Here is a 25,549-nt window from a genome sequence, read left to right as displayed (position 1 = left end):
AGTATTGTGAACGGAGCAGATAAAATTCATGTCCTTCTCCTTTGGGTGACTGATCACTGATCTCAGAATATGTTGGAAAAACTCAGTATTCCCTCAAATATTGGAAGGTAATCCGCAAATCGCTGCGACTAATGACGCGACCTACCCAGCAAGATCATTGTTTACTGTACTAAAGCACACAGTAAATAGAAAGACCTCAGTAATAAAAGGCAATTGAATCAAATCTTCATAACAAAGGAATGAAATGCTTGTGAAATTTTTCATAATGGTGCCATTAGGCAAAGGCACCTCAAAAAACAGTTCTGGGTACTGACAACAGCAGTAGTTACTACTGGTAGCACCTTTTTGGCATCTCCCTCAAAGGTGCCAAAGAAATGCTACTGTTTATTTGACTGTTTATTGACACTCCACCCCCAGCTCTACTCCAACACTGAAGTGAAATATTCAACTTTGGTTACAAGGTGGTTAAATGGTGTAGTTTGTGGAACTCATACCCATAAATGTAATGAAATATGCAATAGATAAGTGCAGTCCGGCAAGGCCTGCTTGCTTATTATCTAACTTGGTTAGCTAGCCAATTAGCTAGCTAATATACTAGCGAGCTAATTTGCTACAAACGTAAACTTTAAAAATGGCATAAATTTTTGTTACATCAGGAGAGTGTCAGTATTCAAATTACTTACATGCAAGACTGATTGTTGTCAATTGCTCTGACTATGAATAAATGCAGATGTGGAAGTTGAAGTGTAAAAATGTATTTATTTGAGTGGTAATAAGTGGCTTCATTTTTTTTTTTTAATTAAAGCAAAAAATAAGGTAAGCATTTGAATGGATGTTTCTATGTATGTAGAACTTAGTTCAAACAAATTGCATAGCATATGATTTGGACAACATTTAGATGTATTTACTAAAGAAAGCCTGAGTTAATTCTGCAAACATATTTTGAGTTAAAAATTAAATTGTATGAAATTGTAATTTTAGTTTTACTGTGTTCATTTATTCAGGTATATTGTAAGGGATTTAAATATATTACATTTACTTAAAAGCACAGAAAGTTAAATCAAATTAGAATCATCCATGCAAACAGTTGGCATATTATTTAAGAAATGTTAATACTCAATTTTTAACAGGGTATGTGATGATGATGATGATGATGATAATAATAATAATAATAATAATAATAATAATAATAATAGTATTAGTACAAGTAGTAGTAGTAGTAGTAATACTAGGCATAATATACGCTCTAAAAGTAACCCTTTCATTTAAGTGAACAGTCAATTGCACAAAAAATGTTGTGATCATTCTGATTATTTAAGAAAAACATCTTTGTGTTCAGTATTTATGTTGTCATTTGATTAGCCAAGGCTATTGTGGTGTTAAGAAAGGCAGACACAGTTGTTCATATGACAGACAGGGCAGAGAGAACTAGGGCAGGGCATTTCAATGGGGCAGGTGCAAAGAGTCCCTTCAACAAGGGCAGATGCGGTTGCACACTATCCGTTGTGCATTGCCTTCGTGCACAGCAAAGATATGCCACGAAAATGAACAAAAAATAGGAGAATGTTCAAATAGTTTCATTTAATTATAGACCTACTCAGTCAGTCCATCTAGCTACACAAGCAAACATTTTTACAAAGGACGAGAGGGGAATGTTTTTATTGATTTTCAAGCTTTATTTATTTAATTGGCATTTAAGGTGCTCATCTCATTGTCGTTCTGGAGTTGACGCTCATCCTTAACGGTACTTGACGGACAATGCCAGGTTAACTTGCGCGAGAAACTTGTCCACCGAAACATGCACATCAGGAGTGAAATCATCCGGGAACAGCATGGCAAGCACCAAAAGGATGTTGTGTGATATTATCTTAAAATAAAGAAACAAATATACATGTAACATGACAAATGTGACAAAATATTACAAAAATGAACCTTAAAAACATGCAAAGTGCATGAGTCACTGGAACCCATAATACAAACTAAGTTACCTTGAAATTGGCGGGATCCACGCGCAGCTTGAATGCGTGGAGCTCGCTGAGGCTAAGCAGGCTTGTGTTTAGGTTGTCCATCATGTCGACGGCCCTCAGGACACCTTGCATCACCGTGAGCCCATGCTTCCTCACTTCTGCTGAGCCTGCAGTAAAGTCTTTCCAGTGGCTGAAGTACGACTTCGTCTGAGGATAAACAGTAAACAATCTAAAAAGAAGAAGAAGAATGAACAAACAAATGAATGAAATGCAATGCCTGCTATAACGACTGCACAAAATTAAGAGAATGAATCAAATGTAATCGCTTTTCTTTATGTAGTAGGGCTACCTAAGTAAGCAATTGAATGTCCCACAAAAATAATCTATTACCTGGAGAGAACCTCGACACCGATTTCTTCAGCCCTGGGCTCGGCTTTTGCAAAAATAGCCTTTACGTTGGATTTGTCTTTCGCGTTAAGACTCATTGTTGTTTAGCTTCTGAAAACGTGGCATAAAACCAGAACAGCTATGAAGCCACTTTTTATAGGCACTGGGCACTGAGAAACATGGAGTGACTGAACAGTTGAGGCCCCTCCCTCATCTTTATCTGTTCAGGCTGTGTGATAACGGAGTACTGCAACCTTCACGATGAAGATGGAACGAAATGCACTGGCATATATTGTGTATTATTCACTGAAAAGTACCGTCATATTTAAACGTCTAAGCAAGTTCATGGTATAAATTGTGCATTTTTAAAGCAGGCATTGAGGTATAAATATTTGTAATGCAAGACCTCAGTGGCCTCTCTGGTCACTCGTTATAAGCAAGTTTAATAGCCTTTAAGCTCAATATTTATGTTCAGTATATTCGTCATTAGATACACACGCAATGAGAGAGAAGCCAAAATATATCCACTAGTTTACAGGTTCTTCTTTTCATTTGCCATGTGATACAGGTAGGCCCACAAAGGCATTTCACATGAGTCAAGTGGCTGTTTCTTAAAGATCATATAATAGATCTTTAAGGAACATCCTGTAGTGGTTGGCCATTATACGACCATGTAGGATGAGCCCCCACAGGACAGCTATCCACCACCAAGTAGAAACAGATAGCTTAAAGAATTTAGTTTAAAGAATCCTTTTATTGTCTCTAAATGTGAAAACATCCAGATGTAGAAAATAGAGTGAAATGTCAGACCTCACTACGTTTTCCTCCAGTTGCTCAATTTTCCCACAGGGGTTATATACTCTGTGGATACAACGATGAGTTTAACCTCCAGCTATGTGAAGGTCACCATGGTTACACTAGTTTTTACGAAGACTTGGCCACATAATTTATTCAATTATGGTGATGTTTGAGGTACAGTTCTGGGCACTTAATAGCAGTGGAAGTCCATAATCTTCCTCATGATGTTTTGAAGACCCATCTTTAGTATTCAAATCTGGACTGCAAATGTAACTGGTTGGCCACTTGGTCATCACACCTGACTCCTGACACCTGACCTAAAGGTAGGATGGAAAACCTGTAGGACCTGGACCTCGAGGACTGTGATTTGAATACTTCTGATTTAAACTTCTGTTGAATTCCAACACAGGCACACCTCGATCTATTAAATGGGCTACTGAATAGGTTATCACCTGATTTAATGAGCAGTGGGAAAGGCTGGTGCAGAGCAGGCTACGGTGCGTGAAAGTTATGATTGAAAATCCAGGGCATTCCACCAAATATTGATTGCTGATCTCTTTATTATTGATTTCTAAACTATTTTAATTAGAATTTGGGATCAATGTTGTCAGTAGTTCATGGAATAAAACAAAAATCTTCACGTTACTCAAACAATCAAATAGTAAAACAAGAAAAATGTGTAATTTTGCAGTGGTCTCTTATTTACCAGAGCTGTATATAATATAATAGAAGCGTATTATAAATGGGAGTCTGAAACTGTGGGAAGTGAACCAGAGAATTTGATATTCCTGCACCAGAAAAGGCAAATGTTCCTGAATGGCTACACTTACAGGTCAAAAGCAAACAGTGATTTCTCTGTCAGTTCATTCAAGCCTGAACCCATCAAAGTAACAAATGATCATAAAATAGGCTCAATCAACATGTATCCCATTTAACTTTACTGGCATAAATATGTAAGCATAAACAAAATAAATACAATTTCAAAATTCCTTAAAAAAGAATATCACACAAAACATGCCATCAAAAGCTGAAAACTTAGGCTGCTTGGTTTGACTATTAAATAATTAAAAATGATAATAACATTGTTATTTAATTAAGGTCACAGAAATTTGCAATTATTGCACCTATCAAATGATAGCTAAAGACCAGCATTTGACTCTCCAACAAATGGTGGAAGCATTCTATAAGTAGGTATGAGACGTTAAGGGCAAATGTAACTGCACAAATATAGCGCAGGGGAGACAGAGATGGGACACAGCAGACACAGTAAGTCAGGAGAGAATAATTTTAGACCTGCTGCATATAAGAATCTCAAGGCAAGCCTGTGGTATAAAGTGTTTATTCATATTTTTGCATCAGGAGATCAATATTATTTTTTAGTGTTGCCATTTAAGCTTTTTCATAGTAACAACTTCCAGAACATCTCATTACAGAGAGAATGGATACAAATATTTTTTATAGGGCACATATTGAAATACTTTATAGCAATAGAAAAAGACTGTTAATTGTATGAGTCATTGTATGTCCACATATACACAGATTAGTGGATTTCAGGACACATATTACAGGGACACCAGAGGTACATTACATCACAGTACATTCCTCTTTTTATCTTTTATTGCTATATATTTAATTCAGTTTTTCAGATTATAACTACCGGGCTCCTAAGAAGACCCCTAAAATGCTATCTTTAAATTGTAAGGCCATCATGTGATAAGGCATGCTTTGGTTCATAGTGAAGCATCTGCACTTTGTGCATTACATCCATACTCCCCAGGACTGTGGTGTCACGTCGCCCAACACACATACAAACTACAATACCCACCCATCTCCAGGAGAGTGACTCATCCAATCATCAATAGTTCACCAGATCCTCATCGCCTGCTTGAGTTCACCTGTTTTTTCATGTATGTAAGGCATCCCATAACTGTTTGTCGTTGCGAAGTATTGCTTCCAGTTTACCTGAGCATACCGAGCGTTCTATTCATGTGATCTTTTGACCTGGTTTTCCCATTTATCTCGACTATGATTTTTGCCTACCCATTGTTGGACTTGTATGCCTGTGTTATTGCTCTACAATTGCGATTACCCTTGACTGTATAACTCTGGTTCTGACCCTGGCTAGTTTAACAACCACGGATACAGATTACAATAAAACTCCTGCCTTTTATCCGCAAGCGTCTGACTGTGCTTTCAGCGTTACATGTGGGTACAACTTTGCAGTTGGACAGAGAGATATTTCATTTGGAGAAAGCCACACTGTTCAGCCCTTCTCCATGAGAACGCTCTTCCTGAAGAACTTAGCCCCAGGACTGATCAACATACATCGCTCTGGAATTTGAATGGATTCAGGAGAAGGGATGGCTAATATGGCCTTCTGCAAATGCAGTAGGCTACAACTCTGCACACTTGTACAACTGTACCAGTAGTCTTTGGGGGCAATGCATGTATTACCAGGTTCTACTTCGGTGCCCTGTACACAAGATCCTACACGTTTACAAAAGAATGGGAGAACCTGCTCTCTTTACACTTAATCTCTGAACCAACTTTCTTAATATCGCATTTAAATTTATTCTGTTAAACTTTTTTTCACTTAGTGTTTTTTACATGATAGTTATTTTCTCTTTGTAATTTACAGTTTTAGCTTTTTTTGTCAACTCTTTTAAAAGTGCTGTATAAATACAGTTCGTTATCCGAAAACTTTCTGTTCTGTTACGTTATATTAAAATCCGCTCTTCCGTCGCTTTTTAGCATTTATTGCCGTGTCTTTCTTGTTTTTAAATGCTCACTTTTTAACACCACAGGCCAGGATATATTTTGAAGCCCGTTTTCTTTGTTCTGAAGCGACAGCCACAATATTTGATGGGTTGTAATGCTAAACGGTCTGGCAACGTTCCCTATAATCTTTTCATTCCTGTGTTTTTATCAGTCAATGTTACAATAGGCTACTATAGATCAAGAACAGTTACGTTTCTAATACATTACGTTTTAATAACATTTGATTGCGTCCTACTTTTGTGGTCTAGTTTTAATTTTGTTTTCCCCTGATGTACACTCAACACTCATGTACGAGCATACATATTTACAATTCAATTAAATCTCTCGTGAAGTTTAGATACATCCTTATATCTGCATTGGATTTTTTTTTATATCAAGAACGTGCGTAATTTGTTTAGGCTTTGGAGAAAGTCTTGGCTACTGAAAAGACAAGCGAAGTCTTATCTGCTGAGGACACACACGTTGTATTGATCCTCCACCCATTGATTAGCCATAGAAGACGGTTCCAGGCAGTAACCTTTACATATCTTGCTGTGCCATTTTTTTTTCAGATTATGACAAGGCAACATTTTTGTTGTTACTATTGCTTTCTTATTCCATTTATTTAGTTGAAAGTCTACATGTATAACTTTATATGTTTGTGTTCATCATTTTTGGCAGTTCATCAACTTATCCCTGGCTTCTTTTTTGTTTTTTGGGTTTTTTGGGGTTTTTTTTTTTGGGGGGGGGGGTTGAAGAAAAAAATAAAATTGGACAAGCCAAGTTTCAGTAAGTTGTGTATGACTCAAATGATGTATTTTGACACTTGGCTCTTGATTTAAATCACTGTCGTTTATCAATGTTAACATATAATTTACAACAGTCTTCCTGCACGCCTCAGCGAGTAACAAAAACGCTCCACAGAACATAATGAACCCCAGGTTTTTTTATATTGTCTTATCACGCCCTCTAGCGCCTAGATACGTAAAACAAACATGGCGTCCTCGTCATTGAGGGACAATAAAAACGATTGGTCCACTGTTTATGAAGTTCTTCTTCAAACTGACACTTTTTTTCTTCTTTTTTTTTTTGAGATGGTATTAAAAATCCACTGACAAATGGACGATTTTTATTACAGTGACGATAAATACAAATACACAGTACAAATACACAGTTTAGCGCAAAGATCTATAAGGTTTAAGTTTATTTCTCCAAACCAAGAAAAAAAAAAAAAAAGACCAAGTTAAGATTATTCCTAAGAATAATGGTTACTACAAACTAAGACTAAGGCTAATATGACAAAAGATATACATAGTTGTGAACAGATATTACAAATATAAAGATATACATAGAGCATTAAATAAAATACAAAATATTAGAAAACCAACTAGTTACTAAAAGGGTGATAAGAAAGCATGTGTAAAACCAAGTAAAATGGTAAAAATGATAAAAACCTAGTTAGCCATCAAATTACACAATATCTGCAATTTATGCAAATTATGCAACATTTGCAAGAATACTTTGTGTGGATAAAAAGCTAAAAATAGTCTCATTTTTTAAAAACCTTTGGAGATGACATATATTATTCTTATTTCAGAAAACATACAACACATTCTTCATAGATAGCTCTGAGCGTTTTTCCCCACTTTCTTCACCCACATAAGAACAATAGCTCATTGAGGAACACGTTGATCTATAGTGCCCACTTTAGCATCTACCTTTGCTAGAACAACCCTGGGTAGACCATCTAGGCTTCTGAAAACATCTGTCTAATTTCTACACCTTGTCCTCATACAAGTTGTCCACACTTCTCCATGTGGAAATTCAGTACCTTCATGATGCTGGTTTAATGTACAACTGCTCTTTGTACATATACACACATACACCCCTCAAATATCATAGTGGCTTGAGAAAATTTAATCCAACAATCTGCTTACCTGTCTTTGGATTTTTTAGGATTTCAAAACAAGTCACATTCTACAGTCTGGCATAGATGTTCTAAAAGGCTGCAACCACGATTTTGAAAGGCAAAACCTGTATTTTGAAAGGCAAAACCTGTATTTTGAAAGGTAATTTCATGAAGGAAATCCAGGCTTTCAGAGTTCACACACTGAAACTACAGCACACTACACTAGAACCAGGGAAGGGCCATCTGATTTCAACCTTGTCACCAGGGTGTCAAAACTACCCATGTGGATCGCATGTAATATTGCTGTTAGACTGCACAAAAATCAAGTATAAAACAAGTAAAAAGATGACAATAGTATTGTCAAAGTATCTATTAATGAGTTCCTAAAAACTGTAGAAAGAGAACATGTAAACTTCCCTCTGGAACTGGTTATTCAAAGGTGATGGGTTATCTGATATTGATTTAGAGAAATCATGTGAAAAATGCTCTAGAAAAAGGTCATCCTGAATATCCTGATATGCTGGACTTATGTGTTGGACTCTCAGAGAAGCCATACTACAATAAAAGGACACTTTGTAAAAATCAAATGCTTTTTTGTTTGCATGTTTGTGCTAAGTCAGTGGCTAGATCACCATGAACAAACATTTAAATGGTTTAATATTACAAACTATGGGTAAGGGATAACTTTAGTCTTTAAACATAAAAAGGGCACATGGCAACTGACAACACTATTACTCCATTCAGAGCCAAAAAGGAATGGAAGTGTCTACATTCCATGACTAGACAGATTACACAAGTAATTTCCTGCCACTGTATGTGGGATCAGATAATCTAACCAGCAGATAAAAGCAACAAAACAAGTGCCTCCTTCCCCCAAAGCATCATGGGAAACATTATGAGTTTGGACCATAAAAGCAACAGTGAAAATAAAACATATTGCTACTACACTGCTGATAATATACATTAATGGAATCAAGTGCTAATTCTTTATAAGAGTGTGCATATACATTTCAAGAACACCCACATATACTCACATTGGGAAAATGTTACACGCAAGTATGAGTCTGTGTATATGTCTGCTGTGCATGTGCACATGCACACACATACCCGCACTCACAACTCTCTTTTTCTCACACACACACACACACACACACACACACACACACACACACACACACACACACACACACACATACACATACACACTGTAGAATGGATGAAGAACTCTGGAGAAGGAAGAACCAGACCATGTGTTTAATTCTGGCATCACTTCATGTCAGTTGAAGACGGTGGGCATCCCAGAATAGGGGACTTTGGGGACACCTGAGAGCAGCAAAAAAAAAGGTGAACACTTGTGCAGTGTGTGTGTATATGTGTGTGAGTGTGTGTGTGTGTGTGTGTGTATGTGTGTGTGTGAGTGTGAGTATGTGTGTGTGTGTGTGTGTGTGTGTGTGTGTGTGAGTATGTGTGAGTATGTGTGAGTATGTGTGTGTGTGTGTGTGTGTGTGTGTGAGTATGTGTGTGTGTGTGTGTGTGTGTGAGTATGTGTGTGTGTGTGTGTGTGTGTGAGAGTGTGTGTGTGTGTGTGTGTGTGTGTGTGTGTGTGTGTGTGAGTGTGAGTATGCGTTTTTCTGTGTGTGTTTGATTTTTGCTCACAGGGGAAGGTGGCTTGGCAAAATTGAGATGGGCATACAGGAGCACAGCAATGTCATTCTGACTGGCTTCCAGTGCAATGGAGAGAGCAGTACTGCCATCCTGTGGGAACCAAGCAAGAAGTTACCAGAGAAACAGAGACAGACTCACAGATACATAGATATAGAAGCAGAAACATAGAAATACATATAGGATTATATAGGAATGTATAACTATAAAAATAACAAAGATATTAGATATATAACAGAAGACAAAAAACATCTAAAAGGGCACAGTTATACAGAAATGTACAGGTGAATAAGAACCAATAATGATAAAAAGCAGTGGGATACTGTTGTTAGTGTGAATCCATCTCATGCAGCAATGTGTATGCACACAACCGGCAGAACAGAGTGGCTTGGAAAAGGTGGGGCTATGGAGAAGTATGGCTACAAAGTGGTAGGGTTTGCTCACATTATCAGTGAGGGTTGCATCGCATCCTGGCATGGACAACAGCTGGCGCACAATGTCCACGTGGCCATGTTCACAGGCACACATGAGGGCAGTGGAGCCATCGTCATCCTGCAGGTTGACCTGTGCTCCACACGACAGCAGCGCCCTCACCATGTCCCCACGCCCATGGCTGACGGCCAGCATCAGAGCTGTCTGCCCTGCCTGCAAGCACCCGCTCAAATGCACACAAACAAACACACACACACACACACACACACACACACACACACACACACACACACACACACACAAATATACACTCACACAGAAACAAACAAAAACACACAAACATTAGCCTCAAACAGATCATCTGACAAGAGACAATTCATGTAAAGAATATCATTAATGCCCTCAAAAATTGCCACCTTTCTCAGAGGAGGTGAAAAACTCACCACAAGCCATAAGATTTATAAAACACCCAAAGTATATCTGAGCATGTGAGGCTTTCATTTATATTTAAAATAAAATTTTCAAAATGTAGGAAGCAAGATAGCAGCCAATGTGGTGTGGACCAAATAGATCGGCTCTGCGTTGCCAGTAGGGGGAGCACCTGACTAGCTTTGGCATTGACGTCCCCAGTACGTAGCAGCTGCAGGACAGTCTGAAGGTCACTGTCAGAGTGGAAGGCAGCCAGAGCTGTTAGCATGATGGCTGTGTAGCCCGCCTTGTTCTGTTTGTCAGCGTTACAGAGACCTGCGTGAGACACACACTACGGTTACCTGCTGGACAGGAACTGCACTGCCTCTCTGCTACGAGTGCAGAGTGCAGGGTCATTCAGGATTGTCACACACCCCTGACCAGGAAACCACAGCACTGGGCCCCGGCTCTTCTGCTTTATGCCAAATCAGGTGCATTCAAGCACCAGGTTCTAAATATAAAAATGGAAGTGCACAACTGTTCTCCAGTATTTGGACACCTGTGCTGCGTATATGCACACACATGCACACACACATACATAGAAGCAGGCACACACACGCAGACATGCACACACACACGTACACACACATACACACACACACACACACACACAAGTGCACACATTTATGTACATACTCACACGCACTCACAAACGTACACATGAAGGCAAACACATGCATACACACGTGCACACCAATGTGCACACTGCAAAAAATGCTGCTCTGAGTTTCCCATGATCTGACCCAGAGACTGACCTGTGTCCAGCAGCAGTTTAACCACAGGGAAATTGGAGTGTGAGACCGTGTAGTGCAGTGCTGTGTTGCCGTTCCCATCAGCCATGTTGATCACAAACTCCAACAGCTGTGGGGAGATGGAGGTGAAGGCATCCATGTACGCTTGCACCGCCTCCATGTCCGCTGACTTGTGGCATGAGACACGCAGCCATTCTTGCAGCACGGTGGTGTAGGCCGTCCTCTGCGTGAGACACATGACACCGGGCGACACACACAGGGTCACGCCCCTCGAACATCACACCCAGCCATCACGAGTAGTAGCGCTGGCTGTGAATATTCCTCATAACACCAACTGATGTTGGTAAAGAGCCATGAACAGAACTGAAAGCAGCTAGTGTCTCTGTGTCTGTCTGTAGTCTTGCTCTAAAATGCACTTCTGGATACAGCACCTTTGTGTCAGGCTATGCCTAGTGAAAAATGACAGGAATCTGACAATCATTCTAGTGATAAGCACCAAGAGTCTGATAATCATTCTAGTGATAAGCACCAGGCGTCTGATAATCATTCTAGTAATAAACATCAGGGGTCTGATCATTATTGTAAGGAAAACATGTAGAGAAAAAACAACAGTTCACAGCAGTTTGTGATTCAGCCAATGGTTGCCAGTGAATCCTGGCTCGCTTGTTCTTATTGGAGATTCATTCTAACATGAATGAATTCTGACACAGGAACCTTAACTGCTCATGTCCAGCCAAACAGATATAACCATACTAATAGAGCAGCTACATCCCAAACAGCTACAGCCCAAACATCCTTAACTGGCCAACTCACACACCCAACCTGAACCTCCTGAGCTTGAATTTTACTTAGGACAAAACTGAAGGTGAAAAGTTTCTAACAAACCAGATGAAATCAGCTTTCTTACAGACAGTGTAGTACTGTATTCATACAGCATGTAAATTCTGTACTACATTTTCAATAGTCTGGTGTCAATACAACATGTCCATGTAAAATAACATATTCAATAACCTGGTGTTAAAGAAAAGCAGACCATGGACAGGTGCTTTGAGTAACTGATGCAGTCAACACTGAAGAAGGCTGAAGCCACGTGTGGATGGATCTGAGGGATGTTTGTTCTGAGCCAGGAACCTGCACCCATGTAAGTCAACACCAAGTGCTCATGGCTGCAGTTAGATTAGCAGATGCTAACACTGATGTGGAAGGCATGGATTCACTAAGTCTTTATTAGTGTTCATAGCTTGGTGTAGCACAAGGTATTTTGGTTACTTATATCTTTCCAAATACTGAACAAAATAAAATTGCATCTCATTGCTAAAATACTGGGGTTTTCTGCTTACTTTAGATATAGGGGATACCTTCAAACATACAGGAGGCCTCATGGTCACATGGTCAGCCATTGCATCACTAAAATTTTATAAACTGTGTAGAACAATCTGTGTAGAACAACTGTGTAGAACAACCTACCGCCTCCTGCTGGCTAAAGGCATTTGGTTCACCGAGTGCTATCTGCAAAGTATGAAGAGCTGCCATGAGGCAGTCACTCAGCTGTCCTCTGAAACTAAAGAGGCAAAGGCAAGATTCCATGATCAGTACTTACAGCACTGAAGACGGGATGTGCAGAAAATGTATATATTTGTCAATATTCATAAAATTCATGATTTATTGGCATGATACCTGCTTTTCTGTTCAGTTACTACGTTGTAGCCTCTATTTTCAGGTGGACTGCTGGCTGGTGTTGTGTCTGTGCCTTGTTGGATAGAAGTATCTGACTCCTTTGATTGGACAGCCCTCTGCTGTAGAGTGAGGTCAGTGGTTTGTGAATGGCTGGCAGCTGGCTGGGAAGCACCAGTGGTATGTGATGGAGTAGTAGGCTTCTGAAAGGCCAGGCCTGATGCCTCTGTCTGGTTAAAATTCTGCTGAGTTTTGAAGTCAGTGGTTTCTGGCTGGTTAAGAGTTTGTTCTAATACAAAGCAGGTGGTTGATGATTGGATGGAGCTCTGTTCAGGGGAAGTGGCACTGCTTTGGGAGTTATGCTGGTGAGTGGTCTCGGTCTCTGTCGATTGGTTGACACTCTCCTGTGGAGCCATGGCAGTGGTAGATGACTGGCTTGCACAGTGCAGATTGTTAGTATCTGAGGCTTGTGACTGGCTGATCGGTTGCCAGGAGGCTGTGTCTGAAGCTGGTGATTGAGTAGAGGTGTGCAGAGCTGAAACCTCATTGGCTAAAAGTAGGGCAGTGCTAGGCAGAGGTGCAGGGATAGCCACTGTCTCTATGGATTTGGGAGTTTCAGACACCGGGACAGCAGGACTGCTGGTGGAGGCTGCCTGAAGCTGTTGAACAGGGGATTCTGGTAGTTTCTCTGTGGCCTCATGATATTCACTTGCGTCACTCTCATCATCTGAACTCTCAGAACTGGTCTCCGAGGAGGAGGTGGACTCATACCTACAGGGCATGTGCAATAAACTTCTAAATTAGTTTATTTAACTGGAAGTGAGTAGTTTAATATTTAACTGGAAGTGAGTAGTTTAATAAGGAAACAAGGTATAAAAATGCAGAAGTCTGAATAATGCTAAACAAATCCAATTTACCCTCCATTGACTCCTATAAACTGCAGATTCTTTTTAGGTGGCTCTCTGTCAGTCTTCTGCTTCATGATCGACCTCAGACTGGACTGAGGAGATGCTTCAAAACAAAGGGAAAGTCTTAATGTTAAACTGTCAGGGTGCTCACACATACATTTCTTGACATGAACATGTAAAATTAAGGAGTCCTATGATGGGATTTACCTGGTTTGGCTGTGTCTTCATGATATTGGATGAACTCTGAAGCTGGCTGCTGTTGTGCCTCACCATCCTTGAGCCTCTGGCAAAGAGGAGTCACTTGATTGCACTTTGTCTCCTTGGCAATAACAGGGCTGGTCACTGGTACTGATGTGGACACTTCACTTCTCAGGACATCTCGTACCTGCTTGGAGCTGATTGCAATGGGCAGTTCTCTGGGTGCGTCTGAGATAGCAGGGAGAAGGAAAACACAAACACATCAAAGTTCAACTTTCACAGCTGTGGCCAACGCACTTCATAAGTGAGAGAGCGATTGGTGGACAAGGCAATGGAACAGGTTCACTCAGTGTCCTGCACCAACCTTCTGTAGCCAGGGGTTCGGCATGTCCCTTGTGAGGCCGGGCTTCAAGGAGGGCGGCGGAGAGGGGTCTGGCGGGAGTGCTGCAGTCCTTTGCCTTCAATGTGGTGCCCACCCCCACAACTGTGGTCTGCTCCAGAGTGTACACCTGGATTCCCACCGTCCTTTGCTGCTGCTGCTGGCCTTGCTGCGTGAAGCTGACCACAGTGTGGAGGCCGGCACCAGCCTGGCCTGGCTGCTCCTGCCAGCCCAGGCTGGTGGCCCGGACAGCGTGGTCAGCCTGCGGAGCTCCCACCTCCCGTCCCTTCCGTGCCGCCTCCACCTGCTCTCGGGCACTGCACAGCTCCTGCATGGCCGTCTTCAGCTGCATCTCCAGCTGCTCCATTTTGGTATTCAGCGCTTCCATCTCAGGGGTCATGCCCAGGTCTTCTTCCCGTACCCCTACACCCACATGACAGGTCACTGTGAGCTGGTCATCCAGACCCACCCCAATGGTGCGCACCTCCCTCCGGGTGCCTGGCCGCGCACCGCCCACAATCACTGTGTCCTCAATCTCACAGCCAGAGTCCTGTCGGGAGCCACCAGGTGTGGTGGGCGAAAGAGTCCCTATTGCTTTGGCAGCACCAGGCCCTACCTCCTCCTCTGGGATGTCAATGTAGAGCTCCCCACGTGGACGCCCGCGGCCAAACCCCAGCGTGTGGCCAAGGAACTTCTGACTCTTGAGCTGCACGCTGAGCTGCCTCTTCTCCTCCTGCAGCACAGAGATCTTGACCTGCAACACAGGAATGGTCTTCACCTGCTCCTCCAGGTCACGAATCTTCCTCAGTGCCATGGCCATCTGCTCACGCACATGCTGCAAGTGAGCTGGAGTGGGTGACACAGGTGTGGACAGGCCTGAGCTGGCGGGTGTGTAGGAGCCGCCAGCTCCTTGGGAGCGGGTCAAGCCGTGTGCACTGGACAGCGAGGTGTTGGATCCAGCTACGCTGCCGTGCATGCTGGCCAGGTTGGAGAACCGCTGGCCATCCTTCTCCTCCTCCAGCTTGCGGCGGGCGTCCAGCAGGGTCTTCTCCACACGCGCCGCACTGAAGCCAGGCCGCTGAGAGCTGTGGAAGCCTGGCGCACAGTATGAGTAGGATGAGTGGCGACTGTCCACACTGGCATTGGAGCATAGTGACTCAGTGGAGGTCCACCATGAACCCGTATAGCCATAACCTCGGGGCAAGGAGCCATAGCGTGGCCGGCGCTGCACAGGAACCTTTTTTATGGTGTTGCCCTTCTCAATGTCATTAACATATTTGAGGAAGTCCAGATCCAGCCGGTAGCCATAAGGGGTTTCCACTGTGTAGGGAACTTCAGGATCCTTCACGTGCAGAGTAGCGGGAGTTGAAGGGTTCATCTTCCCTACAGAGAAGGTAAATCAAGTTAAAATCAGAGGAAATCTCAGTCTAACCCCCAAGCCAGGAACTCTAGGCTAAGGGCATCTAAATAATTTGTCCAATAGTCACTCTCTCTAGGATCTCCTAATATAAGTAAAGTTTGGGAGGGAGATGAACATTTTAAACCACATAATCCTTTTGTTAAACAGAACAGTAACAGACATTTTAGGTACAATGACAACTACTTAATGATGACAAGGTGCATGGGACAAACACCAATTTTAAATATTTTGTTTATTATTTTGAAGTCTATTTATTTTATTATTCAGCTTAATCCTACTCTATGTTAACTGTATGTGACCATAAGTGCTTGGGTAGAGCTGGCCCTACCCAACCCAATATGCAATCACAAACAAATGGCTGCCTGTCCTTCACTGTGTAATACACGAGTTATGTAGGAGATGAATGTACCTGGGAAGCTGGTGTCCATATGCAACACTTGAGCCATGGTTCCAAAGTTGCCTCCTGTCACACCATCACATATGAAACCTGCAGAGAATCAGACAGGGTAAGAGAAAGACTTTTCTTTATCTTATACTACCACATACAAAATGTCAGCAGTGACCCCACCACCCACCCAGTGACACCCGGGGCCAGCTGCATCCGTTCAAATACAGCCAGCACCGGGAAGGTATGCAGGCATACACAAACAGCCCTGCTCGCAAGAGGTACTCAGCACACTGAGTCAGCATGGGCTCTGACCAGCCTCTGCCTAGGGCTAACAGTACCCCTTAGGTGGGAAGTGTTCTGCTTTAATTCCACAAGTGTCAGTTCGTAAGAGTTCTGACTGGTTGCCAGTCTCTAATTCCCTCTGCCTGTGTCTCTCTCCATGGATGACGTTCGACACTTCTTTTACTGTTTGCTTCTGGTTCTCATGCTTGGAGCAGAGAGAATGGAAAGGAAAGTTTTGTTGGCAGCTGCAGTAACTCGTGGAGAAAGGGCGTCCAGTTACAACCTTATTAGGCATCATTTGCTCTCTGTGGGTCTGCATATGGTGGTGCTGGAAAACACACAGACGCACACAAACACACACACACACACACACACACACACACACACACACACACACACACACACACACACACACACACACACACACACTTTTTCATGCCCTCTACCTCTTTCCATCCATTCCTTCTCTTCTGCCCCTCACCCCCCCTCCTCAGTCAGCTGATGATCAGGAGATTGCAGCTGACTGCTCTGTGTCTCCTCTTCCTTCTTCCTGCCTCTCTGCAGCATGTCCGATCTCCAGCAGAGACATGCTGCTCCACATTCAAATCAAGGAGGTCAAACAAAACATTCACTGACTCAGCCAATTGGCGCCCCTGTTCCTGCTCTGATATTAGCTTCTAATGTACCATGTCCTCTGGTGACATTTTCTGTGCTCCTGGCATTTGCCTTCGCTCCCCTCAACTCGAACATGGCTTCTGGACTTAGAGTCTCTTTGCCAAAGATTAACTTTTGAGGTCATTAGCATGTGGGAAGAGGACAGGGTGTGGGGAGTTGCACTCTTTAGTCGTCTCCTGCTGAGCTGTGTGGTTGACTATCTGTTTTCCATCCAGGAATTGAGGTGCAAGTTTTAAATCACTGGCTCCAACTTCAGAGGGATCTGAGAACACTTTGTGTTCTGGCCTTATTTGAGCTGTGGGTCATTTTTTCTTTGAGAACAATGACAGGGTCTTGCTTTCTCCTTGTGCAAAACTCTCCCCCTCTCCCTGATCTCATGACCCTCTGAGCTCACTTAGATTCGCCTGCTTGGGGGAAAGTAGAGCACTTGGAAACTCTGACCAAACTGACACGGGATTTTTGTGTCCTTTTTGGTCAACAGAGCGAGTCTTTTTTCTCTTGGCCATGGTCTGCTCTCTGCTCTCCCTTCCTCACAGTGGGACAGCACAAGGGCACAAGCTGATTTAATTACAGCACTGTCAACTGCATAAGAAAAATGTAATATATGTTGTAACTCTTTCATTTTAACTGTGGCTTCAAAGAGAAGGGCAAGCATCTATTGGAGTGTGCTTTTCTGTGTGACCATGTGGGCTATGTTTCTGTAGTTATGTATGGCTATGGCCTTGTACTCTCGCATGTGTGTTTGTGTGTGTGTGTGTGTGTGAGAGAAAAATCCAGCAGATGGCTGGGGGATAGGCTTGACAGAGAGACAGTTGATGAGATATAATTAGAGTGTGGAGTTCAGTCACACAGCATGATAAACATCCCGGCTCTCTGTGATCCCGCCCAAACGCTGCTGCCCTTTCCTCGCCCACTCCTATACTCAAGTCTCCAGCTTCTTCTCCATCGTGTCTCCACCTCTCTCTGTCTCCAACCCCACCACCCAAATGAACGAGCTCTCTGTTCTTCTCCTCTTTTAATTCCCTGTCACTCTCCTTCCCATTCTTCCTCCATCTCCCTCCACTAACACCACCACCATCACCCCATCCTATAGCTCTACTGTTCTCTCAGAGCAGAGTAGAACTGGTGAGAGAGTCTCTGTGTATATATCTGTGTGTGAGTATGTGTGTGTGTTTGTCCGTGAGTATGTGTATGAGCACCATGACCTTCCTGCCTGCGTGTCTGTCCGTAAACCACGTCTCACTGCATAGACAGGGAACAGATCCCACTGGGGTTCCTCCTTCCTGCAGCTGAGCAGAGCTCCAGCAAGGTTTGGCCCCCTCGCTGTCCACCTCAAAGCCCCAGATCCCAACCCCCCGCCCCCCCCGCCAACATTCCAACCCATTGGCAGTTAACATTGCCTGCCTCCAGGGTCACACAGTCAAATTATTGAGATTAGCAATATAGAGGGAAGCAACCTTCCAAGGAAGCTTAGCATGTTCTTTATGACTACATGTCTTCAGTTTTCAGAGGACCACACCTATCTTTAAAATAACTCCTGCACAAAGCAAAGGGTTATTAGAGAGCCTGGATATGGAGTGAAGAAAAGGACAAAAAAAGGAATTCCTCTGACTTTGCGTCACATCATCAAAACACAACTGGAAAGAGAATGCCCATCATTACTGCTCCACCGAGAGTGTTTTTTTTGCTGAGGATAAGTATGGGTTGTGTTTAGGTTATACCGGCAGCCAGTGTCCAGATGTAAAACCCGATGGAGTGTTTTAGTGTGTCAAAATCAAAGCACATAGAAGACAACCACTGCAGTTCCTGTTGTTGTAGGCGGGACCTGGCCAGTACCTAGGCGTTCCAGTGCTGCCCAGCCGACAGCATACTTCCTGTCCTCCCTCCCTCTGTATGGTGGCTCCTAAGGCCATGAGGCATTTGGGAGCATAGTGTGGTGCTGGCTTCATGAAACCATATGGAGTAATGTGATGACCACTGGCGTGTGTTGATGTTGGCATGGAGTGGGGTGCACCCGCTTTGGGTGGAATACCCTCGTCTGCCAGCTCCACCCTGGCCATGCCACATACTTTATGAGATCAGAGTGCCAGGAAGGAAAAAGAGAAACAAAAGAAACAAACAAACAAAAGGTCATCAGAGGTTGAAGTAGGCCACCACCCGTGGGTGGTCAAGCCGAACGCCTCCTCAGTGTGAAATACAGCACCACGTCCTCCCTACCTCCCATCACAAACAGCACAAGCCCACTCTCGGCTGGACCACAACAACACGAGTCTCAGCTAACTTATTTCCCCCTCCCCAGCCTGGGAAAACTCTGTGTGGTGATGTTGCGCAATGTTTGTTGGTTTCAGAGCTTCTAATGATTCACAGTCCTATAGGTGGAGCCAAAGGCATGCACAGATACACCCTGCCTCCACTCCACTGGTGAGAAAAAACCTACATTGCTCAGAGACATTCAGACTGCACTGGGCTTACACATTCACCTCTGAGTATGACAGCCATGCTGGGGGTGACACTGCCAAGATGGGGGTATGCTATTCTTAACATGTGTGTGCCCAGGCAGAATGAGCTTCAGTGCACTGCAAAAATAAATCTTGGGAGAATGTGTTTGTGCATTCTACAGCCTCCCACAGCTGGAAAGGCCACAAAATGCATATTAAATTATGTTAATGAGCTACTAATTCATATTATTAGGCAATGTTGTTATACTGAGACCATCGAATTATATTGCTGTAACGCTTTTGCCATGCCAGTGTCTGGACTGAGAAAGAGGGTGGGTAAGAGGGGGAAAGGAGAGACAGAACCAGACCTTCATACAGGAGAGGAGTGACAGCAAAATCACAAAAGATCCATTCATTCAGGCCTGAGAGCCACAGCTGTTTCTAATATCAAGATGGGAGGAGCTGAAAGAGAGAGAGAGGGAGATTGCCTGAACACTCATGCAATGGTTATATCGAGCTGTTGTTGAGAGGTTCCATTCTTTCACTGATAGAGCAAAGGGCAGACCATGGCACTGTCTTGCAGTGATTTAGTGCCGCAAGCCCTGATGCTGGCCCTGGACTCACCAGTCAGCATTCGACACTGTCAAATACACAGTTCATTTCTTTCATATGAAATGGCTTCAGTGTGCACGAAGACTAGGACAACACTGGCAAAAGTTGTTTGTGAAGTGGTGAAATTTTAACATGGAACGCATCTGAAACACACACAAGTAAAGCTTGGCACAGGCCATTGTAGACCAACAGATCGACTGCTAATCTAACTCTTAGAGAACAGCCTCAAGAGGACTACAGCCAAATGCAGGACCACGTCTTCCCTCCTTGGTCAGATCACACAGATTAAAACCATCCAGCATATGCCAAAATGAGACCTTCCTCCCATTTTAGTTGAGGATCAACGGCTCATTACTAATGAGCGCATATAAGTACAGGTTGGAAAGAGTTACAGGAAAGGGAGCTGCAGTTCCCCACAGACCCTCACTTCCTCCAAACCTAGTCTTTGAGAATCCAAGATGATGAGAATGAGATAGAATGGAAGAAAAGACAGAACAAGTGGCATGGAGGTGAAGAGGAGAACAGAAGAAGAAACTTTGAAAGCAGAGTGAGAGAGAAGAGAATGAGTGAGGCTTACTGCAAAGAGAGAGAGAGAGAGAGAGAGAGAGAGAGAGAGAGAGAGAGAGAGAGTGTGAGAGAGAGAGAGAGAGAGAGAGAAGGAGAGGAGACATGAAAGGAGAGAGAGGGAAAGAGAGGGAGGGAGAGAGGGAAAGAGAGGGAGGGAGAGAGGGAAAGAGAGGGAGGGAGAGAGGGAGAGAGGGAGAGAGAATGGGAATATGTGGGAAAGAGGGGGAAAGCAGAGAAGAAAGTTAAAGTGGGTTAAATGCACATGGAAACTACTATAACAAAAGTACATTTTGAATCAAGGCAGAGCACCAGGCTACTTTAATCATGAATCATGAATCCCAGCAATGGTGCATATCGCAGTCTCCTATGGCCATGTGCTGTATGCCTGACCAGAACATACCTGACTACAGCAGAGCTGACTATACCAAAACTGAGTAGAACCAGCAGAGCATACACTTAGGACCAAGAGCCAGACAGACACTACTACACAGATTAAACACAGATTAAAGTCTTCCTCAAAGATGGTCATGATATGCATATGCATAACAAAGCTTTAACTTTTGACATCCAGCAATAAAAAAATATTTGGCCTGTAAAGCAAAAATGTTGGCCTGGGAGGAAGTCACCTCAAAATTCTAGAAACCTTTACTTCTAGAAATGTAATTAAAACAGATTACCAAGATTCTGAGAATGTGTATACAGGACTGTCTTACTTTCAAGCAGAGGCAAAGACCCCAGCTATAGGAAGAAACGTAGGCCTAGAAGTGCAGCCCCATGCTGTCTCAGGATGATGTGCTCGCGCAGGCACTCACGGGGCTGCGTTTTACATTAGAAAGAGAAAAAACGCTTTTCGGTGTAGCTGCGCTCACAGCTTGGAACCCAGGGAAGGGCCTCACTATGCTCACGTTACTGCGGGAGCGAGAGTAGAATTAGACATACGCTATTGGCCACTCTGATGAGCAACAGGAAACGGACCGTGGGTGGGGCTCATACTACAGCAACCAAAAAAAAAGCAGTGTTAAAGCCGAATTCATGAAAGAGTGAGGGGAATTTGAGGTCTGGTGTCGGGGGTGAAGGCCAGAGAACAGTGATGCGAATAAATGACTCGCGCAAGACATTCAGAGAAACGCGAGAAAAAAAAAAAAGAATACGGGTGTGTGACCTTGCACGGGTGTTTGAATTAGCGCGGAATGCGGTAATGTGTAGTTCAAGGCAAGACCGGCGAGATTTGCGTCCATTGCGCGCACACCTTGTGGTAATGTAAACAAAGGGGAGGGGGAGCGTGAGCTCTGGGATGTGTCAGTGTAGAGGCGCCAAACTAAAAGTCCAGGCACCAAATTAAAATTAAAATCCAAGATAACACAAGTCCCATATATTCTTCAGTGGAAACACATATAGGATAAAAGCTTCATCCTTATCTACAATACAATAATACAAGCGCCATCTTTTATGAACGTCTAACGTCTTTGTCAAAAGAGCTTCCAGATTAGAGGACAGCAGTAGCCAGCAGTCAGTCCCTGAACACATACTGTGCACATGGCGAAGACAAACACACAAGACACACCTTCTCTCCGGAGACTCGTACATACAATGTTTCCATCCTCTTTTAGATTAATGTCCTAAGGGGATTCGGTGAGTCTTTGCTGAGGATAATAGTTTCCCGCATCCTGCTCCTTAATTGTCGTATGAGAGCACATCGCGGAGATATACTTAAACCAATCCCACTCCTTGTTACCAAGGCGCGTGACTCGTATTTGTGTACTACTATAACTTCACAGCCTCTTGGAGGGGTGGTTGTCGTTGGATTGAGTGCGATGCCCTCTGTAGCAAGGTCGGTCAAACAAAACGCCGAATAAACGAGGTGTCCGATTTAACTTGGCATGTTTTAATATATTTTAACTGACAGTTTAACCGATAGTTCTTGCATATCTAGCCGACGATGCAGAATTAATGTCTGTCTGGAGTACACGCCTCGTTCCCTTCTCATGAGTATTCGCAAATATCTTAATGCGTGGAGCGCTAAGTGAAGTCATGACAAAGATTTGATAACATGTCTGCAGATGGCCATAAATCAAGAGGGTTTTGAGACAGCTTTACGCAGTTCTGTCTGTAATCCCATTAGTCTTGCTAAACCTTTTCAGCGCCCAGCATGTGGTCCACCGTACAAATGGGGTTTATAACTTTGCATTCCTGAGCGCGGAATTGCACTAGTGCTCCCTTTGCGCCAAGCTGTCATCAAGTATGTAGGTGAGAGACGGGAGTTCCACTCTTTTGCTGAACACGACACAGACAACGAGACGTTTCAGTGGCGTGACCGTATCTTTGTAAGCAATTTATTTATTTATCTAAGGATGCAGTCAAGGTAAAAATTTTTCAAACATTTCTCATCCATATAGGCTATAAAGTAGGCCTAACAGGATGCAGTTGATCTTACCTAGGCTACCGCAGTGAAGGATATGATTTTTAAACATTTAACATTATCGGCTTCATAGTTTATACCAGATCAACTGGTTGATCTGAACAAATCTAACTTTTGACAAAATCAAATTTATTTTAAATAGGCTAGTTACAGGTACTTCAGTGGCTCAAATCGCAATGGCAAAAAGGGAGTTTCGTCTTTCGTCATAAAACAAGATAAACGCGCTCGCCGCAATTAGACTACTGATCACTGCAATAGGGGCAAACCAACGGATCTGAACGAGTCGCAGCACTCCGATGAACATCTGGAAGTAATGAAAACTTCACGAAAGAGCAGGTCCCACCCTCTCCCCTGAGTCAGAGCAGTCTCGAAGTTGTATTTAACTTTATCTAAACTTTAAAATCCAAACCAGAATAAGCAGGAATCGCACGAAAACACACACACACACACACACACACACACACACACACACACACACACACACACATATATATATATATATATATATATATAGATAGATAGATAGATAGATAGATAGATAGATAGATAGATAGATAGATAGATAGATAGATAGATAGATATAGATATATAGATTAAAATAATATTCACGGAAGGAAACGTTCGAAAGCAAAACCTTTAGGTCCTTTTTCCTCTAAGTAGGCCAGCCCATATCAAATACGTTATAATATCGGTTTACGGTATGTATATGCGATTTTCTGTCATTCTAAGATATTTTTTTGCTAAGGAAAAGTCCAGCACACTATAACAGTGGCCTGGGGAGGCTACTCGGACTAACACATGCATTACATTTGAGAAGGCATTGTGTGCGCTCCCGCGAGCAGCCCTTTACTTGAAAGATGCTCACCATAAAATAGCCTCGTTCCGCTCACCCGAATAAGTGTTATTCGTAATTAATATAATTACAAACATCGTCTAAGTAGAAGACAATCAGCGTTTAAAGTAAGGGCACTGCATATCGTGATTTCCAGATGGTGTCCCGTTAGTTGAAAGGACAAAAACCCAGTAGCACTAAGAGCAGTCATAACAAAGGAGAATATGTTCCAACAAAATAAATAAATAAATAAATAAATAAATAGACGTGTTTGTACACACGTCTCAATGTGAAATAAACAAATTTAAAAAACCTCAGAAAATTTACATTTTACGTACCCCCGTTGTGTTCCCGTTCCCGTCTAAGACCAGCAGACTCACTGACAGCGACACAAAAACACCGCAGCCAAACCATGAAACGAACCCCCTCCCTCTGTGTTTAAAGAGCCAACGACAAACCACTAACCTCTACGCGCTTATGCACAGCCATAAAGCCGACTTTTGACGTTTCGGGTCCTAGTTAAGATGTGATGTTTGTGTGTGATGTTTGTTTGAAATTTGACAGTAAAACACATTAATTAAAATAATTGATTTGATAATCGTTATAGATTTATATTATAATTTGGCCATCTGGCGAAATATAACGACTGTCTAATTCTACATTCGAAATTAAAATATCAAGCTCTTGGATGAGTAAAGATGTTCAGTTAAATGTCTTCAGTCCTACCCATTTATGTTTTATTAATATACATTGGGCAGCGGTTGGCTACTCGAACCATTACGTCATATTTTTCTTACACACAGGGTTAGACTATAATAGCTTTGAACTACGCCACGCTTTGAGCATTTCAGCTTTCCAAGTTGGTAATTCTTAGAAAACGACAGAAGGATCTCAGTTAAAACCAGCTATAGGCGCTTGTGTTAGCGTTTTACGCAAGTGGACCAAGTTCTTGTATATACAGCCGGCAAGAACTGAACAGAGCCGAGACGTGCCAAGGTCACAGAATCTTGTCACGCGAAATCTAAAAGCTGTCGCTAGGGGGATGAAACCTACTAACCAGTAGATGGTTTATTATAACCTTGTTATACTACATAAGCCCTAGCCCAGTAGTCCGTGATGTATCTAGACCCGGGTATTTCTCATATTTTCCACCATTGCCGGGATCCTGCGTCATCCCTATAGGGCCATCAGACAAGAAGTCATCGTTCGTGATGACGGCCGTTTACATATTGCGCTTAGTGAAAACTTCCAGATCAGTTATAGTCTAGAACGACAAACGGTAAGCAGAGTTTCTCTGAAACTAAATCACTTATCAACGTCATTAAATAATAAAATACACCTGGCAAATCAATGGAAACTGCTCGTTTTAAACAAAATAATCATCACAAATAACAGCGTTCTTTAGAAGTAAAAAATTAATTTCAGCCTCTTAATAAAACACTTACCCAATGTAAAGATTAAGAATCAGTTTTAATACAGTAAAAAGAAGAAATGTACACAAATAAATAAAATATTTGGTTATTGACAGTACAGTTTAAGGCAGTATTTTGCACAGTGTTTTGAGCTGGAGACAGACAGTAGATATCACATGGACAACAGAATGTGCAAAACAGGAGCTAGAGTAG

The 25,549-nt window shown here is 42.6% G+C and overlaps 2 protein-coding genes across 4 annotated transcripts; both read right to left on the bottom strand.

Moving 5' to 3' along the window:
* Positions 1-1,738: 1,738 nt before the first annotated feature.
* LOC113569100 (hemoglobin embryonic subunit alpha-like) lies at positions 1,739-2,452 on the bottom strand. The gene is made up of 3 exons (XM_026997213.2): positions 2,358-2,452; positions 1,989-2,196; positions 1,739-1,867 (listed from the first exon to the last, which is right to left on the bottom strand). Exons 1-3 carry the CDS (start codon positions 2,450-2,452, stop codon positions 1,739-1,741), a joined length of 432 nt encoding a protein of 143 aa, XP_026853014.1.
* Positions 2,453-7,021: 4,569 nt separating this feature from the next.
* kank2 (KN motif and ankyrin repeat domains 2) lies at positions 7,022-24,366 on the bottom strand. Of its 3 annotated transcripts, none has more exons than XM_026996337.2 (12): positions 24,263-24,366; positions 16,121-16,198; positions 14,277-15,674; positions 13,922-14,140; positions 13,724-13,817; positions 12,810-13,577; positions 12,600-12,693; positions 11,136-11,355; positions 10,514-10,656; positions 9,925-10,125; positions 9,475-9,573; positions 7,022-9,141 (listed from the first exon to the last, which is right to left on the bottom strand). In XM_026996337.2, exons 1-12 carry the CDS (start codon positions 24,336-24,338, stop codon positions 9,085-9,087), a joined length of 3,447 nt encoding a protein of 1,148 aa, XP_026852138.2. In that variant the 5' UTR covers positions 24,339-24,366; the 3' UTR covers positions 7,022-9,084. The 3 variants fall into 3 exon arrangements, with proteins under 3 accessions (XP_026852138.2, XP_035384998.1, XP_035384999.1); XM_035529105.1 differs by lacking the exon at positions 24,263-24,366 and adding an exon at positions 22,238-22,340; XM_035529106.1 differs by lacking the exon at positions 24,263-24,366 and adding an exon at positions 19,863-19,935.
* Positions 24,367-25,549: the final 1,183 nt, after the last annotated feature.

The sequence above is a fragment of the Electrophorus electricus genome, chromosome 8 (assembly GCF_013358815.1).
Source record: "Electrophorus electricus isolate fEleEle1 chromosome 8, fEleEle1.pri, whole genome shotgun sequence".
NCBI classification, from domain to species: Eukaryota; Metazoa; Chordata; class Actinopteri; order Gymnotiformes; family Gymnotidae; genus Electrophorus; species Electrophorus electricus.
The sequence above is the reverse complement of the archived record's forward strand: the minus strand, read 5'-3'. Positions and strand labels throughout refer to the sequence as shown.

What these genes read in the sequence shown, in the direction of transcription:
- LOC113569100 (XM_026997213.2), bottom strand. Translation starts at nt 2,452, where the DNA reads ATGAGTCTTAACGCGAAAGACAAATCCAACGTAAAGGCTATTTTTGCA. An exon ending in GGTGTCGAGGTTCTCTCCAG is followed by an intron (nt 2,197 to 2,357) that starts GTAATAGATTAT and finishes TCTTCTTTTTAG; the next exon opens with ATTGTTTACTGTTTATCCTC. An exon ending in TGGATCCCGCCAATTTCAAG is followed by an intron (nt 1,868 to 1,988) that starts GTAACTTAGTTT and finishes CTTTATTTTAAG; the next exon opens with ATAATATCACACAACATCCT.
- kank2 (XM_026996337.2), bottom strand. Translation starts at nt 24,338, where the DNA reads ATGGTTTGGCTGCGGTGTTTTTGTGTCGCTGTCAGTGAGTCTGCTGGT. An exon ending in GGAACGGGAACACAACGGGG is followed by an intron (nt 16,199 to 24,262) that starts GTACGTAAAATG and finishes GATTCTCTGCAG; the next exon opens with GTTTCATATGTGATGGTGTG. An exon ending in ATGCAACCCTCACTGATAAT is followed by an intron (nt 9,574 to 9,924) that starts GTGAGCAAACCC and finishes TGGTTCCCACAG; the next exon opens with GATGGCAGTACTGCTCTCTC.